The sequence below is a fragment of the Papaver somniferum genome, chromosome 7 (assembly GCF_003573695.1).
Source record: "Papaver somniferum cultivar HN1 chromosome 7, ASM357369v1, whole genome shotgun sequence".
Classification (NCBI taxonomy): domain Eukaryota; kingdom Viridiplantae; phylum Streptophyta; class Magnoliopsida; order Ranunculales; family Papaveraceae; genus Papaver; species Papaver somniferum.
Genome location: NC_039364.1, coordinates 168,600,170 through 168,614,478, shown reverse-complemented (window position 1 = coordinate 168,614,478; position 14,309 = coordinate 168,600,170). Strand labels below are relative to the sequence as shown.

The following is a 14,309-nucleotide window of genomic DNA, read 5'->3' as shown; positions in this document are numbered from 1 at the left end:
TCATATCAATAACCCTAAAGCATCCCGCGGTCTCTCTTTGACAAAATTCCTATCATCATCAAGGGCGCAATAGCCGGACCTTGAATCCTTCTCACCGAACAACCTGGTGAAGGACCACTCAAGTTCAATCTAGTGAGAGAATCCAATATTTTTGATGCTTTCACAATGAATGCTAGTCTGTGATTGTTCATATGAAATGCAATCATTTGAAATTGTGTGCTTCTGAGAGCGTAACCACAATTCACAAATAGGAATTATAGGATTTAAATCGAGATCAGGTGTCCTAGTAGCATTGGTTCCGTTCTAGGAGAAGCTCAGCGAAGGAAAAACAAGAAAAAAATACTGTAAAAATTTAGTATTATGATAATTCAAACACTTGTTTGTATTTCTATACACAAGTACAAGAACTCAAGCGTTGTTCTCGAGAATGACACAATATAGTTCTTATCACATGGTGAGCAATGCAGCTAAACATTTTTACAAACTCAAAACAGTAGATCTACTTGCACTAATCACGGCATAATTGCCATCGAAAAAGTAGTATTGAACCGGCAACTATTATTAACTGCAATTATTACGAATGATGTCTAACAGAGGACTACTATCCCAGATGAATAAATCCATCGCAAGTTAGAGTCCCTTCGAGTTCTCCTATCATTTGAGAAATTAGAGCTTCTAGACCTTTTTGCACTTCCCTGAAAAGGGTACTAATGCTGTTGGCAAATCGTTTCATGTTGAATCCTGTATGTATTTCACTATCTTGAGCGCTACAAGAGGCCAATTCAGAAGCCATTCTTGATTGTATCTCTATCAATTTTTGTTCTGTTGCTACCATGTATCTTTGTAGGTGGAACATTTCTTCGAGAAAGTTCTCCAGTTTTCTTATTTCTTTCTTCGTCTTGACAATGTTTGCATCTCTGTTGCTCGAATCTGCATTATTATCATACTGAGAATGGAAGAGGAAAACAAGTCAGTGATGTTTCATAACTCTTTTTGGATATTTTTACTGCTTGTAAATGTGCAACTCAACAAGGTCCCCTCTAGCTAACGTTCATTACGCCGATATACAATAATATGAGATGACCCTAAAAGGTAAAATCAGCCCCATAGACAACAGAAATTAGGAGAAAAGCAAAAAATTACTTTCTTTGTGTGTCTGTGTATTCTTTTTCGTTCAGAAAAGTGGGGAAGTTTTTAATGAAGAGCAGCGAAGTCCAGAACTTTGGTCTTTGTTGTCATCCACAACATACACACACCAACTATGCTGGTCTTTAGTAGTTTTCGCTTATAATTAAATTGGTCTAATCTACCAAAAGAAAAAAGTGTTACTACTAAATATGAAATGGACAGAGAAGAACTCACCATCCTTTGGCAAAGATTATTTGTGCTCTCTTGGAGGGTCTGGTACCTGCTGACTTGTTTATTGAGCAAGGGCATTACATATAACAAAACCGTCTTCAGCTGTTGACATTCATTATCGCAATTTGCTCTCTTTTCTTTACTTGTGTGTGTTCCTGCCAACTTATCAAGCATGAAAAGTTGCTGGTTGAGCCTCTTAATCTTGTAAAACACTCCCAAAGAATGGAGATCCATTTTCCATGGATGGTTTTCTTTCTCATGCAGAGAAAGTTCACCTGATGCTAGCTTATCAATCACCTTTACCACCACTGGACATGCTGCATATTCCTGCACACCATGACCTGGGTCCATTTCAACCTCTTTCTTTACTTCTTCATGAGATTCCATGACTTCTGGGATCGTACCTTGCGACTTGTTTTCAAGAGGGGTTTCGTCCTCTTTCTTACTCTCCATCACTGTAGGAATTCTGACCAATAGTGGCTTTAGTTCTTCCTCTCTTTCTCTCTCTCGAATAACCTTAGCATTGGACCAAGCATATTCATGACTAGGATCAGGAGTCTTTGGTGAAGACTTCGAATTCATCTTTTGATATTGCAGATGGTGTAAGTGCAAACTAGCCATCTTATCCTTTAGAGATATTACTACTGATTGCTGCTCCATTGACGAGGCTTCCAATTTAAGGTTTTCCTCCTTCAGATGTGATAGGTCTTGGCCTAGCCCTTCAATGTGGGACTGCAATCGCCTTGATTCTAGTTCCACACTTAGAAACCTCCAGTTGAAAGCTTCCAATTTTTCATCTTTCAGCCTCAATTGTTGAACAAATGCATCTATTTCTAAACGATGCCTCTCCTCAATTATGTCGGTCTTCCTTTCTGTTTCGGGCTCAACCCAACCTTCCAATTGCTTAAAACCGACAAAACACCTTTAAAAATTTAAATTCTGACCTCTAAGTATCTACTATTATTACACTAAACGTATAATTTAGATTCAAGAAAGGTTAAAGATACAAAATAATAACAAAAGAAGGAGAGAATAAGAAAGAAAAGAAAAAACGTGTCAGTATGGCTACACATATACATCCTAGTACTAGATCTGATATTTTACAAAATCAAAAGTAAAAACAAAACTGTGCATTCTGATGTGATAGTTAGTCGAGCAAATAAGTTCACTATTAGAATCTTCCTTCAGGATTGCAATTTTCGACCAAATATAATCTTACAAAAGTTACACTTACGAGCAATTAGTAAGAGTACAATTGTGACATTTGTCTACATGAGTTTAAAGCTTCGCACCTAGGCACCTACTCAACTAGATATTATGTTTGTTAAGTCAAAAACGATGGACTGAACTTCACTGGGACTACATTGTTGACCATAATATTGAAGGCTAAGAAAGTATTAAGATACGGGTTCAGAATAATTTTCGACATTAGCTAAGATATATTTCTATTCATGTTTGCTACATAATATAACTTGCCAGTAGTCCATCCTATACGTATTTCATCAAGTTGAAAACATATAATGAAAAACAAAATTGAGTAGACAGTCTCACCAAGTTCACCATTTTCTTCCAGTGAGTGTCGTCTGCAACTGTTGGAGGTGGAAATTTCATTACCCGTTGTTCTTTTTGATCCATTCCATCCTCTCTTTCAGAATCACCAGGGTGCACCCTGTTGTTAGTGATATGCGACCGGCTTTTTTGGTTATGAGAACTAGTTGGCTCAATGGTGTGAACCTCTTTAACACATGATGAACCTTCTATCATTGAACGCATTTGATAGTCTGGATCCGCTCTTGCAGATCTGCCATGTCTAGACCTGTAAAGTGGTCTCCATCTCTCTGTTTCCAGCTCTGCTTGTTTCCTCCTTGCCTTGGAAACCTTCAACTCCTTCAACAATATTTCTTTCTCTGCTGAATCAATTTTAGATTTCCTTAACATTGCAGATAGTATTTTATCTTTTTGTTCCGAGTCCTTGCGCATCTTTCTAACTTCCATAGATAGCTTTTGAACCATAAAAACTGACTCTTCTTTTTGTTTCAAAACTGAGTCTAGCTCTTCTTTCGAAGCTTCAAGCTGCCGAAGTGCTCGGCCCATTTCAGCTTCAAGCTGTCTCTGATTCGATACAAGCTCCATGAGAGCAGTTTTGTGCTTCCAAAGCTGAGTACTCTGCTCTGTAGTTTCTTTATATGCAGTATCTCTCACTTCCTTTAGCATATTGTTGGCCCTATCTAGCTTTAATTCTAGTTCCTTTCTCTTACCCTGCTCTTCTTGTTCCAAAAATTTATTTCTGGACTCCAACAGAAGTTCCTTGTCCTTTATTTTTGAATTCAATTGTAAAATAGCTTCTTCGTTTTTTGTCCCAGAAACCCGTAGTTTGTTCAAAAGAGCTCCAATTTGCATTCGGAGCTTTCTTCTCTCATTTAACCAACTCTGTTCTTGGGAGGCAAAGATACCTACAACTTTCTCATTTGCCTTGGAGTCTTCACTTCTCCTTTTCTTCAACTCGGCAACTTCAGTTTCAGCTTTTTCGAGCTTGTGAAGAAGCTCAGACCTTTCTTCAATGGCTTCCCTTTTCTGAATTCTCCATACAAGTAAACCTAACAGGTGGGTGCTGCCTTGCAGCATCCTATCCCGTATTCCACCGAATTCAGTATCGACGCCATTCATGTTAGACCGTGAAAGGAGTTCAAGAGCGACAAATGCACACGAAATACCAAAGTACATTGGACATAAATTCTCTTCAGAAATCTTTGCGCCTGAAGCTTGGATTTCCTCGTCATCCATAACTTAGAAGTTGAGAAATTAGTATCTTCTTCTTTTCTTCTTCAGGAACAATGCCAGACATTCATAGACGAATATAAGAATTTAGATAAAATTCTAAAGATGCATAAGTCTCAAACTTTCAGCAGGTGTTATCATTTTGAACACACATTACCTGAATTCACTAGAAATATATGTAATTTAAACAAGGTAGATCCAAGCACTAAACACTCATCATAGAGTTCCAATCATTGAAATGGAAGACAAGAACTGAGACCCATGTAGACCCTTAAAGGAAAAATCATGAATACTTTGGTAAACAAATACCCATCTGGAACTTTAAACCAGAATTGTAGTTCTAACTTCTTATGATGAATATAAAAAGAAAATTAACCTCCGTTGTCGGAAATGGAAAGCAAATAAAAATGTTAATTTAGAGGAGCATATTTAAACAAACTCATGCAAAAAAAAAAAACATGTGAATTGTGAAGCTTATCAGTTTTCATGAGCACAGAATGGCACAACTATGGTTCTAACACATTTGAGAAACTGCAAATTCAGTAAAGAAAAAAAACTTTAAACCAAAAGCAGGAGCAGATTCTGTAAATGATAACGAATCATAATCCAATCAACCCCACTATATTTTTTTTTTGTTGAGAAATCAACCCACTTGCTTTAAGCAAAACTCTTGTTTCCTGGTGAATCGGTGATTGGTCCCATTAAAAAAGAAGAAGAAAAGTAGCACCATCTTCATCTACTTGACAACTATATAACAAAGATATGTTGAAATATCTCATATCACTATATGTTCTATCGACTTTTTTCTTTTAAATGTTTCTAATGAGTGAATATTCATCTCTCGCCCACTTATCAGTTATCACCAAACCAGATGATCCTATGAATTCTAGTTTAGATGTGTTCCCTAGAGTGTTAAATCCACATGCTCATCATGCCCAATATAGGCCATAGCAACTACTACTATACTTTTAACTAGCCCATTTTTGAAATTTCTCGATTACCATGAATCAACTGATTATTTTATTTTATTTTTGTTTATAAAATCAATTTCTCATTGAGTCTTTTTCACATATACTTCTCCATTTCTACAACAAAAAAAAAAAAAAGAAGAAAAAAAGAAGAAAAAAAAGAGGACCTAACTTTTCAATGACTCAATCATTAACACAAAAGCAAGTTAATCAAGTTATAATGAAAATTCGCAATTATAATTAGATTCAAAAAAAAAAAAAAACAACAACAACTTTCATATGATAAAAAGAGTGACAGTTTAATCATCTTTACCTCTGAAAAGTCCAACAAAGCTTTCATAACTAGCAAATGCAGACCCTTTTCTCCAATTAAAGGATTGATGCAATCATAATTTAATGGAGACCCAAATATGGGTTTTGCAACCTTGGTTGAAACCTGTAAAGCTGGAACTTGTTGAAGTAAAGCTCTGCACATCTTTTATATGAACTTTAGCTTTCAAGAAAATAGAAAACTTTCATGAATTAAAATGGTCACCCTCACTACTTCCTTTCTTTTCTTTCTTTTCGTTTTCATTAAGATCTGACCTTGAGAATTGGACCTGGTTTGCTGGAAACTCACTTTCTTACATTGGAAGCAACTTATTTCATTGAACAATGTAGATCGTCAAGCAATCTTTCTTTGTCTCCATAGTCCATATTAGGGTATGACCTGTGCCGTAACGGCCCGGGTTTTTGTTAGTTGTTGTAGACTTGTAGTAGGTGATCTCTGAATCCGGTGTGGCCTGGCCCGGTCACTTTTATCTCAGCTTGGCCTGGCCTGAAGGAGCTTGCACAGTAAACTGGCCAGCCGGCCTGGCCTGATTAGCAACTTAGAGTCTTAGATAGCCCAGCTTGGGCCTAGCCTGACCTAGTTTTTATTGGGCCTGACCTGGCCAAGCTTGGCTAGCCTGTCAAGGACTGCAATATTTTGCAAAAATGAATTAACACACGAGCGACGGTGTTTGATATATATTAAGACCTCTAGGTTTGTACGTATTCTGTCTTACCATCTTAGTAACTGATCATGTTTTAAAATGTAGATACGTTTTCATATTATTGATTTGTATAGCTTTTGTATCATTTGACCAACATGAATTTATACATATCGTTTATATGCGACAAGAAAACGTGATTGTTTAATCAACTAAATATGTGGTGTTAATCATTCTTCGCCGTTTACATGACCATGAAGCCGGAGCCAGTACAAGGTGCAGAGTTACTGAGCCAATCATTCTTTGCCGAAGCCCAAGACTTCTTCAACAACCTCAACGTCGAAAATATTCCAGAGTATCAAATAGGAAGAAGACAGGTGTGCGGCATTTTCTTGGGAGGATGGACGTGGTATGTATACATTGTGAAGCGATGCATTTCATGGATGAAAAGCTCACCAAGTCGACACTAACGGAACCAACATTCGGTACATGTTGCCTGGAGGGAAGGATCGTACTACCGAACTTGAGAGTACCACCCGAAGAGTTTATAGAGTTACTCGAAGGAACTGATGAAGTCGCAAAGAGTTTCCGGGAAAATATTCGTAGGTAAGCAACATTCGGACACTGCCATTCTTTCATGATAGCATCCCGTTAGAACCTGAAATAAATGTTAGGCCTTACAAAACAGACTCATCCACTAACTGAATAGTTTTTTTGTAATGAAACCAACACAGGTACAACACGGCAAACGCTTTCAAGAGTCTGGGATGCACACTTAAACCACGGAAACTCAATGGAACAGGTACTTTCGATTCATCACATGTATCATTAGATGATTTATCAATAGCTGAGCAAATGTAGGAAGTTTGAGTTTGGTATATGTATGAATAAATGACTTATTTGTCTTGCAGAAGGAATACGTATGAAGTTAAAGTTAGAAATGCCATTGGTTGTTAGTTTCTGCGATAGCTATTGTATTTGAGTATATCCCTTAACTTCCAGAGTTACTTGCAAAGTACACAGAATAACAATAGTTGTTGATTTGCTACACGTATTAATTTCTGATAATAAGTTTAATCTTTGCTTTAGGAAACCTTATTTCATAAGTCATTGTTTTTGGAAATATTCATTTTTTTGAACTATTTATGATTTTTATCATTATGTGTCCTTAGATTATGCTGTAACTAAGATACACCACTGTCCCCGTCTATGTTGTCAAATAGTTTTTGATAGTTCTAATCCTGCAAAAGCCAGAAAGTTAAGTATGTCCCGCCACATAGTTGCAAGCTTATTACAGGTGTTAAAATTGTTTTTCGTTGATTCACGGTTAACAAACCTATGCACCCATAATTGTATAACTACTACAATACTTATTTGTGAATTATAAGAGTAGAACAGTGATGTTAAATGTGTTACTTTGGAGTTAACTTTATATTCATACTCTATCTTCGATGTGTTGAAATAGGTCCACCGTTGTTTACTACTGTGGTCAGCTAAGGCACATTTAACATCACTGTTCTACATCTAACATCACCGTTGTTTACTCTTACCTGAAAATCCGCAAAGCGGCACATACTCACAGCTCTACATTTACGATCCGGTAGCTGCAATATCAAAACACCTTGAGCTAAACCCAAGGTTGGACGTTACGGTGCTTGAGATCATACAACAGGTTCTACCTGCCAACAATGCATTCGTGAAGAAATACAGTCAGGCTTTTGAATTATTAAAAAGCAATGAGTGGAGGGGAAATGACGTTCATGTTTCTATCCAATACGAAAAAGGGTCAGATCCGAGACGTTATAACCAACCCACAACATATGAGATAACCGTTATATTGCCTGAAGGCGGACAAGCCATCAATTCTGGACCTCGTGACATAATACTTCATCTGAAAGGAAGTCATGATTTGAAGAGAATTAATGAGTGTCATCCAGATTATTTGCCTTTGCATTATGTTCTTTTGTTCCCATATGGTGAATAGGAATGGGAGCCTGGGATGGTACACTGGGATGTCGATCTAGATAAGCCTACGGATACACGACTTACACAAATGGAATATTACATCTATAGATTATTTCATAGGCGAGGTGAGTACTCAACGATATTGAGAGCGGGTATGTTCTTTCAAGAATTTATAGTCGATGCTTGGGCAGCAACTGAACAGAATCGCCCTCGGTGGATTAGGAAAAATCAACCCAAATTGAGAGTTCAGAACTATAAAGGGCTTGCTGACCTTGGGGTTTATGGAAACAAAGCAACAGAACGTGGTCAACCAGTAATACTTCCACCCACTTTCATAGGTGGTCCTTGGCACATGTACGAGATATATCAAGACTCAATGGCGATCACCAGGTACAGCCAGATTTGCCCTGATATGTATTTCTCACCATTATAGTGCTATTATCTCAGTCATTTTTATTGTTCAGTAATTATTTGAATTTACCTTTTGTTAGAAGAAAAATCCGCTGATAGATTAAATGCCTAAAGTCCTGATTCAGAAATGCGTGACAAACCTCTTCTCCCTCTGAAACATAGTTAAGTAATTAACAACTAATTCAGAAATGTATTCCAAGTCTTACATACCCCACTAATAATGTATGTCAGAAACTAATCATCATTCCGCTGAAGTTTAAGAAAGTAATTAACATCCAAATTTTGTTAGAGATTGGTCTTTCTTTTCACATTCCTCGCAGAGAAGATGGATTATGGTTGTTGATTCTTTTATTCATTAGGTTGTTAGATTTTTTATTCTGATACTTGCACATGATAATGTTCACAATTGTGACAGGATATACATGAGACTATGTGTGACAATTCCATACTTGCATGTAATAACCTCAGATTTTGTCCGTGTGTATTATGGGTCATGTATTCTGGTTTTTCTGTCGAGGCTAACCTTTAATCTACTATTCTCAGTAATAAGATGGGTGTGTTGGCTGCATTTCACATTTTTGTGGATTGGATCTGTTTTACTCTATGCATATGAATATCTATTTTACATGACAGACCTCACATATCAGAAGTTGGTTGGATTCTATAATCAATTGAATGTTAAAAACTGCTAATATACTTTTCATTTTCTTGCTAAAAGGTACAACCATCATCCAGATATATTCCTCACCATGACAGCAAACCGCGCTGGGAAGAAATTACAAGTGCTCTGTTAGAAAACTAACAACCACACAATAGGCCTGATTTGGTGGCTAGGGTGTTTGAGCTCAAATGTAAGGTGCTGATAAAAGAAATAGAAGATAAGAAAGTATTTGGCAGGGTGGTTGGATATGTTTACACTATAGAGTTTCAAAAGAGGGGTTTGCCGCATATGCACATGTTGATTTTTCTGGACAAGGCGGACAAAATACACACCCCGGAGCAAGTAGATAAGATGGTATGTGCCGAATTCCCAGATGAAAAAAAAATACCTGGATCTCTTTCAGACTATACAGAGATGCATGGTTCATGGACCGTGTGGTTCTAGGAAACCAAATGCAAGTTGCATGGACCACGGCAGGTGCACCAAAAACTATCCGAAACAGTATGCAGAATCAACTTCAATTCATGAGGATGGGTATCCAGTGTATCCCGACGCGATGATGGACGGGTTTTCCATTATCGCAACCAGTCATACACTAATATGGATGTGGTCCCTTACAATCCACACTTAGCAGGTTTGTTTGACTTCCTTATCAATGTCTAGGTCTTCTCCAGCGTCCAAGCCGTGAAGTATATACACAAGTATATCTACAAGGGATATGACTTGACGATTATGGTTGCTGGTGGTGGCCCCAACGAGATTCTTCAATATCTGAATGCAAGGTATATCGGAGCACTTGAGGCAGCTTGGAGATTACTTAGAAACCGTATACACAAAGAGAAGCCCAAAGTACAACGGCTAGCGGTACATCTTCCGGGTAAGCAACGAGTTATTTACGATCCAAATGATCCCGTCGAAGTAATTCAGGACAAGGCAGAAAATGTAGTAACCACTTTGATGGGGTATTTTGACTACAACATGGTCCCCAAATACAGGACGATGTGTAGGTGGTTTTAGAGATTAAATCTTCTACATTATGTTAATCAAGGTCGCATCTTTCAAATCATCACTGAATCCATCAAAACATAATTTTTGTGCATTTACTATTGCATTGGTGGCACTGTGACAGTAACAGTAAGGTAAATCGAGAAGAAAACTACAATTTAGTCTATTGTTGAATGTTTCATTGTTATTATTATAGAAAAGGGACATATTCTGAAGTTTCTGAATACTACAGGTTAAATCCAGAAGATGATGCATATACCTAGCATGACTTTTCACAAAATTTTGTATGGTCAGGTGAGTTTCGGTCCTCGGTGTGTCCATTTCCTTCTTTATTTTACATAGCTGTTAGTTACTGAAACACATTAGTTACTGAGATGATTGTGGTAATAGTCTGATTCCGGTAGTAGTTACTGAAATGGTCGTCGTTACGTGTGCTTATTTACATGTTCTGAATATGTAATTGAATTAAGTTACTGAAATTAAACATCTGAATTTGTTCATGTTATTTTGTTAGATAAGAAGTGGTCTCCTCGAAAGAAAGGCTTTGCTATTGGGAGAATGTATTTTGTCGCTCCAAACAGTGGCGAACTATATTATTTGAGGTTGTTGCTTACGGTAGTAGCGGGGGAAAGATCGTTCAAGCACCTGAGAACTACGATGAAGAGTGGTGTTCAAGAGGTCCACCTGACTTTCAAGTCTGCTTGTATTGCACTAAATCTGTCGGAAGATGATGGAGAATGTGATAAATGCTTGAAAGAATCCGTCGTGATCAAAACTGGACATCAGCTACGACAACTGTTTGGTATAATACTAACCAAGTACAGTCCTACACGTCTAGAAGTTCTATGGGAGAGGTATGGAAAGTATATATGTGATGATTTACCATTTAGGATCAAAAGACACTAGGGGATTGAAAATCCAACGGAAGAGCAGCTTCTTGATTACGGTCTTTATCTCATGGAGAAAATTGTTCAGGAGGACGGGAAAGAAATGAAGGATCTTGGAATGCCCCAACACACCGGTGACTGGAGCCGAATTATTGGAAATCGATTAGTATGGGAGGAAAGAGAACTGCAGTTTGAGATTCAAGAATCAATGGTGGATTCGAATGTGGATAAATTCAATACAGAAAAAGAAATGCGTTTGAGACAATTACAGATTCTGTAGTGAATAATCTTGGTAGAACGTTCTTCTTAAATGGTAATGCTGGGACGGGGAAGACTTTTGTGTACAACACGTAGAAGCAAGAGTGACGTTGTTTTAACAGTCTCTTCTTGCGGCGTCTCTGCATTGCTTCTAACTGGTGGAAGGACATCACATTCTACCTTTAAGATACCTTTCGATCCACAATTTGATTCCAAGTGTAATGTCGATTTTGATTCGATCGAGGCGGAATTGTTTTGAGCTATCAAATTGATCATATGGGATGAGGTGGCAATGCAACACCGATTTTGTATTGAAGCGGTAGATCGTACTCTAAGAGATGTGAGATCAAGTGACGAACCATTCGGAGGGATCACCGTCGTGCTTGGAGGAGACTTTAAGCAAACTTTGCCAATTGTACAAAAGGGACGTAGAGAACAAATCATAGACGCCTCGATTAGAATTTCTGTTTTATGGAGAGACGTGAATGTGCTTAAGATAACACAAAACATGAGGCTTGAGAGTTAAGATCCTGACAGCATTGCATTCACTGAGTATTTACTTCATGTACGTTTTCTATACATGAAATTTTTCTCTTGCCATTATCCATTATTATTCTGAATTTTATGCTTATGAAACACAATGCAATGTTTCTGTGTTTGTGGAGTCGTTTTGTGTATAGGTATGTTTATCAAGAAGGACAGTACTGTAGTCAGTTGTACTTTTATGTAGATAGCTTCTTCCTCCTAGAATTAATAGAGGAGGTTTTAGGTACAACGTATAGTTTCCTCTTTAGGCAGTAACTTCCTCTTAGTGTGTACAATTTCATTGTTCAAATAGAATGGAACTGATATCATATAAGAACTACAAGTCACCAGCTTATCCCATGAAACAAAGAGCTGCCAAACTACACGGTCTAAAAGAAGTGGAAACTGTGTGTCAGCTACAAGGAAGCTTAGAGGAAGTGGGAACTGTGTTAGCTACAAGTCAGCCCATTATGCCACTTACAATCAAATTGGGTAACATTTATGCAATGTATCTTGCATTTGAACTAAAAATTTTTTTTGACTGTAATGTTTATTGTTTTGAACACTAAGTCCAATGGTACATACTTGCTTAGGTGATTGCTAGATTGATACAAAAAACTTCGTAGAACTGCATAATTACACTACATAATGGAAAGCTAAGACTCATAGCTCATTAAGCGTTTTGGGGAGCCCGTTTACGGGCTTTTAGTTAAATTTTTTCTCCTTGCATACTTAGCCACCGCATCTGCCACACTAGATATTAATTCCTTCGATATACTTATGTCATTTTGCAGGTAGGGGAAAATCCAGATCCAAAAGTTAACTTGCTATCTGCTATTTCAAAATCTGCCAATCTACATGAGTTGATTTCAAAGATATATCCGGGAATTGAAGAGATGAGCAAGCCCACTGCAGAATATATGACCGAGAGAACAATATTGTCTCCTAGGAACGACGAGGTTTCAGAAATAAATAAAATTGTGTTGGAGATGTACAATGGTGAATCTCACACGTTTCTCACAGCAGATAAACAAGAGCAGGTTAACGGCGAATCATTAACAGGTACAACCTATACGAGTGAAACATTAAACCAACAAACTCCACCAGGATTACCGCCATTCAAATTAGATCTTAAAGTCGGTTGTCCAATTATGTTGTTGCGTAATCTAGCTCCTAGAAGTGGACTATGCAATGGTACTAGGTATGTTCTTTATCCGGATTATCACATGCCATATGATTCACCTCATTTATTCTCATTGTGTTGCTTATATTTAGAACCCTAGACTTGCTTCAATTATTGTATAATTGTGCCATGATTTGTTGTGTTATCAGGTTGAGGGTAGATATTTGCGAACAACATGTTATTGTGCTACAATTTTAACAGGAGATAAGGCTGGGGAAGTGGTTTTTATTCCGCACATATCTCTAACACTTTCTTCATCGCACGTCCTCATTCGAATGACTAGGATACAGTTCCCAATCAGGTTGGCTTATGCGATGACCATAAATAAATTTCAGGGTCAATCGCTGAAGTATGTGGGGGTAGGCTTAAGGAGTCCCGTATTCAGCCATGGGTAGCTCTATGTTGCACTGTCCAGATGCACAAGTGCCGGGAGGATCCATGTGTTACTCCCAAAGAAAAGTACTAGACATGAAGCAACAAATATTGTGTATCCAGAAGTCCTGTCATAAGTTTGTTTTCGAAATTTGATTTTTCTGCTTTTATCACCAGTGTCTATTCTGGCTAATTTGATGTTTAGTTTGTGCTAATTGTAATGCTGAATGTGTGGATGGGGAAAAACGGATCGCCGATTTTTCGGGACAGTGGAGAGTCGAGCGTGCTGTCGAGACTCCTCAGCCGGGAAAAATGTTAATCCTCACACAGATGCACCGCTGCAAAGGGGGTGCTTAGATTCGAGAAATCAATCTGTATGACTCCGGCCTAAACCAAGATAATGGTCGTTCCAGAGTCAATTCGGTCGCAAAGAGGGAGATGGGTTGATCTGTATGAGGGAAGTTGAGAATTGTGTGGGATCAGTGATGATCGAGGATTGTGGGTGTGTTGAAGGTTTCTGCAATAATGGTGAACTGATAAGTTCTAATAAGTTCTGATGGATTGATGAATTCTTGAGAGTGATAGCTCGAGAAATTCTACGTAGACGAGAGTCTGTCTTTTCAATCATGGTTTCAGAGACTTATTTATATTGTCAGAGTCGTGAACACCTTGATCCCTGTAAGTGTGACGGTTTCTTGAGTGAAAGAATGGGAAAGTGGGAGATCGTGGTAAAGTCAGTTCCATGTCGTGTGGAGACTTCTGATCGTGCGCCCACTACTTTGTTAACTCCTTCAACCGTTTACATGACTTACACACATTTCTCGTTGTGGATGAATCCACGTGCCGTAGACCGCCAGACCAAAACCCTACGTGATATCCCCCCATTTGTGACGTGATTGATGTCTCACAAGTCGTGGAGTCTGCAGGGCATACATGTTTTGATTAGTCAATTGTTGACAATGAGTC

At 38.0% G+C, this 14,309-nt stretch overlaps 1 protein-coding gene across 2 annotated transcripts; it reads right to left on the bottom strand.

Moving 5' to 3' along the window:
* Window positions 1-340: 340 nt before the first annotated feature.
* LOC113299022 (cytoskeletal protein Sojo-like) lies at window positions 341-5,752 on the bottom strand. 2 transcript variants are annotated; one of them, XM_026547947.1, is made up of 4 exons: window positions 5,419-5,752; window positions 2,911-4,182; window positions 1,363-2,262; window positions 341-946 (listed from the first exon to the last, which is right to left on the bottom strand). In XM_026547947.1, the coding sequence occupies exons 2-4, from the start codon at window positions 4,141-4,143 to the stop codon at window positions 602-604; spliced, it is 2,478 nt and encodes an 825-aa protein (XP_026403732.1). In that variant the 5' UTR covers window positions 4,144-4,182; window positions 5,419-5,752; the 3' UTR covers window positions 341-601. The 2 variants fall into 2 exon arrangements, with proteins under 2 accessions (XP_026403732.1, XP_026403733.1); XM_026547948.1 differs by having other exon boundaries at window positions 2,911-4,179.
* Window positions 5,753-14,309: the final 8,557 nt, after the last annotated feature.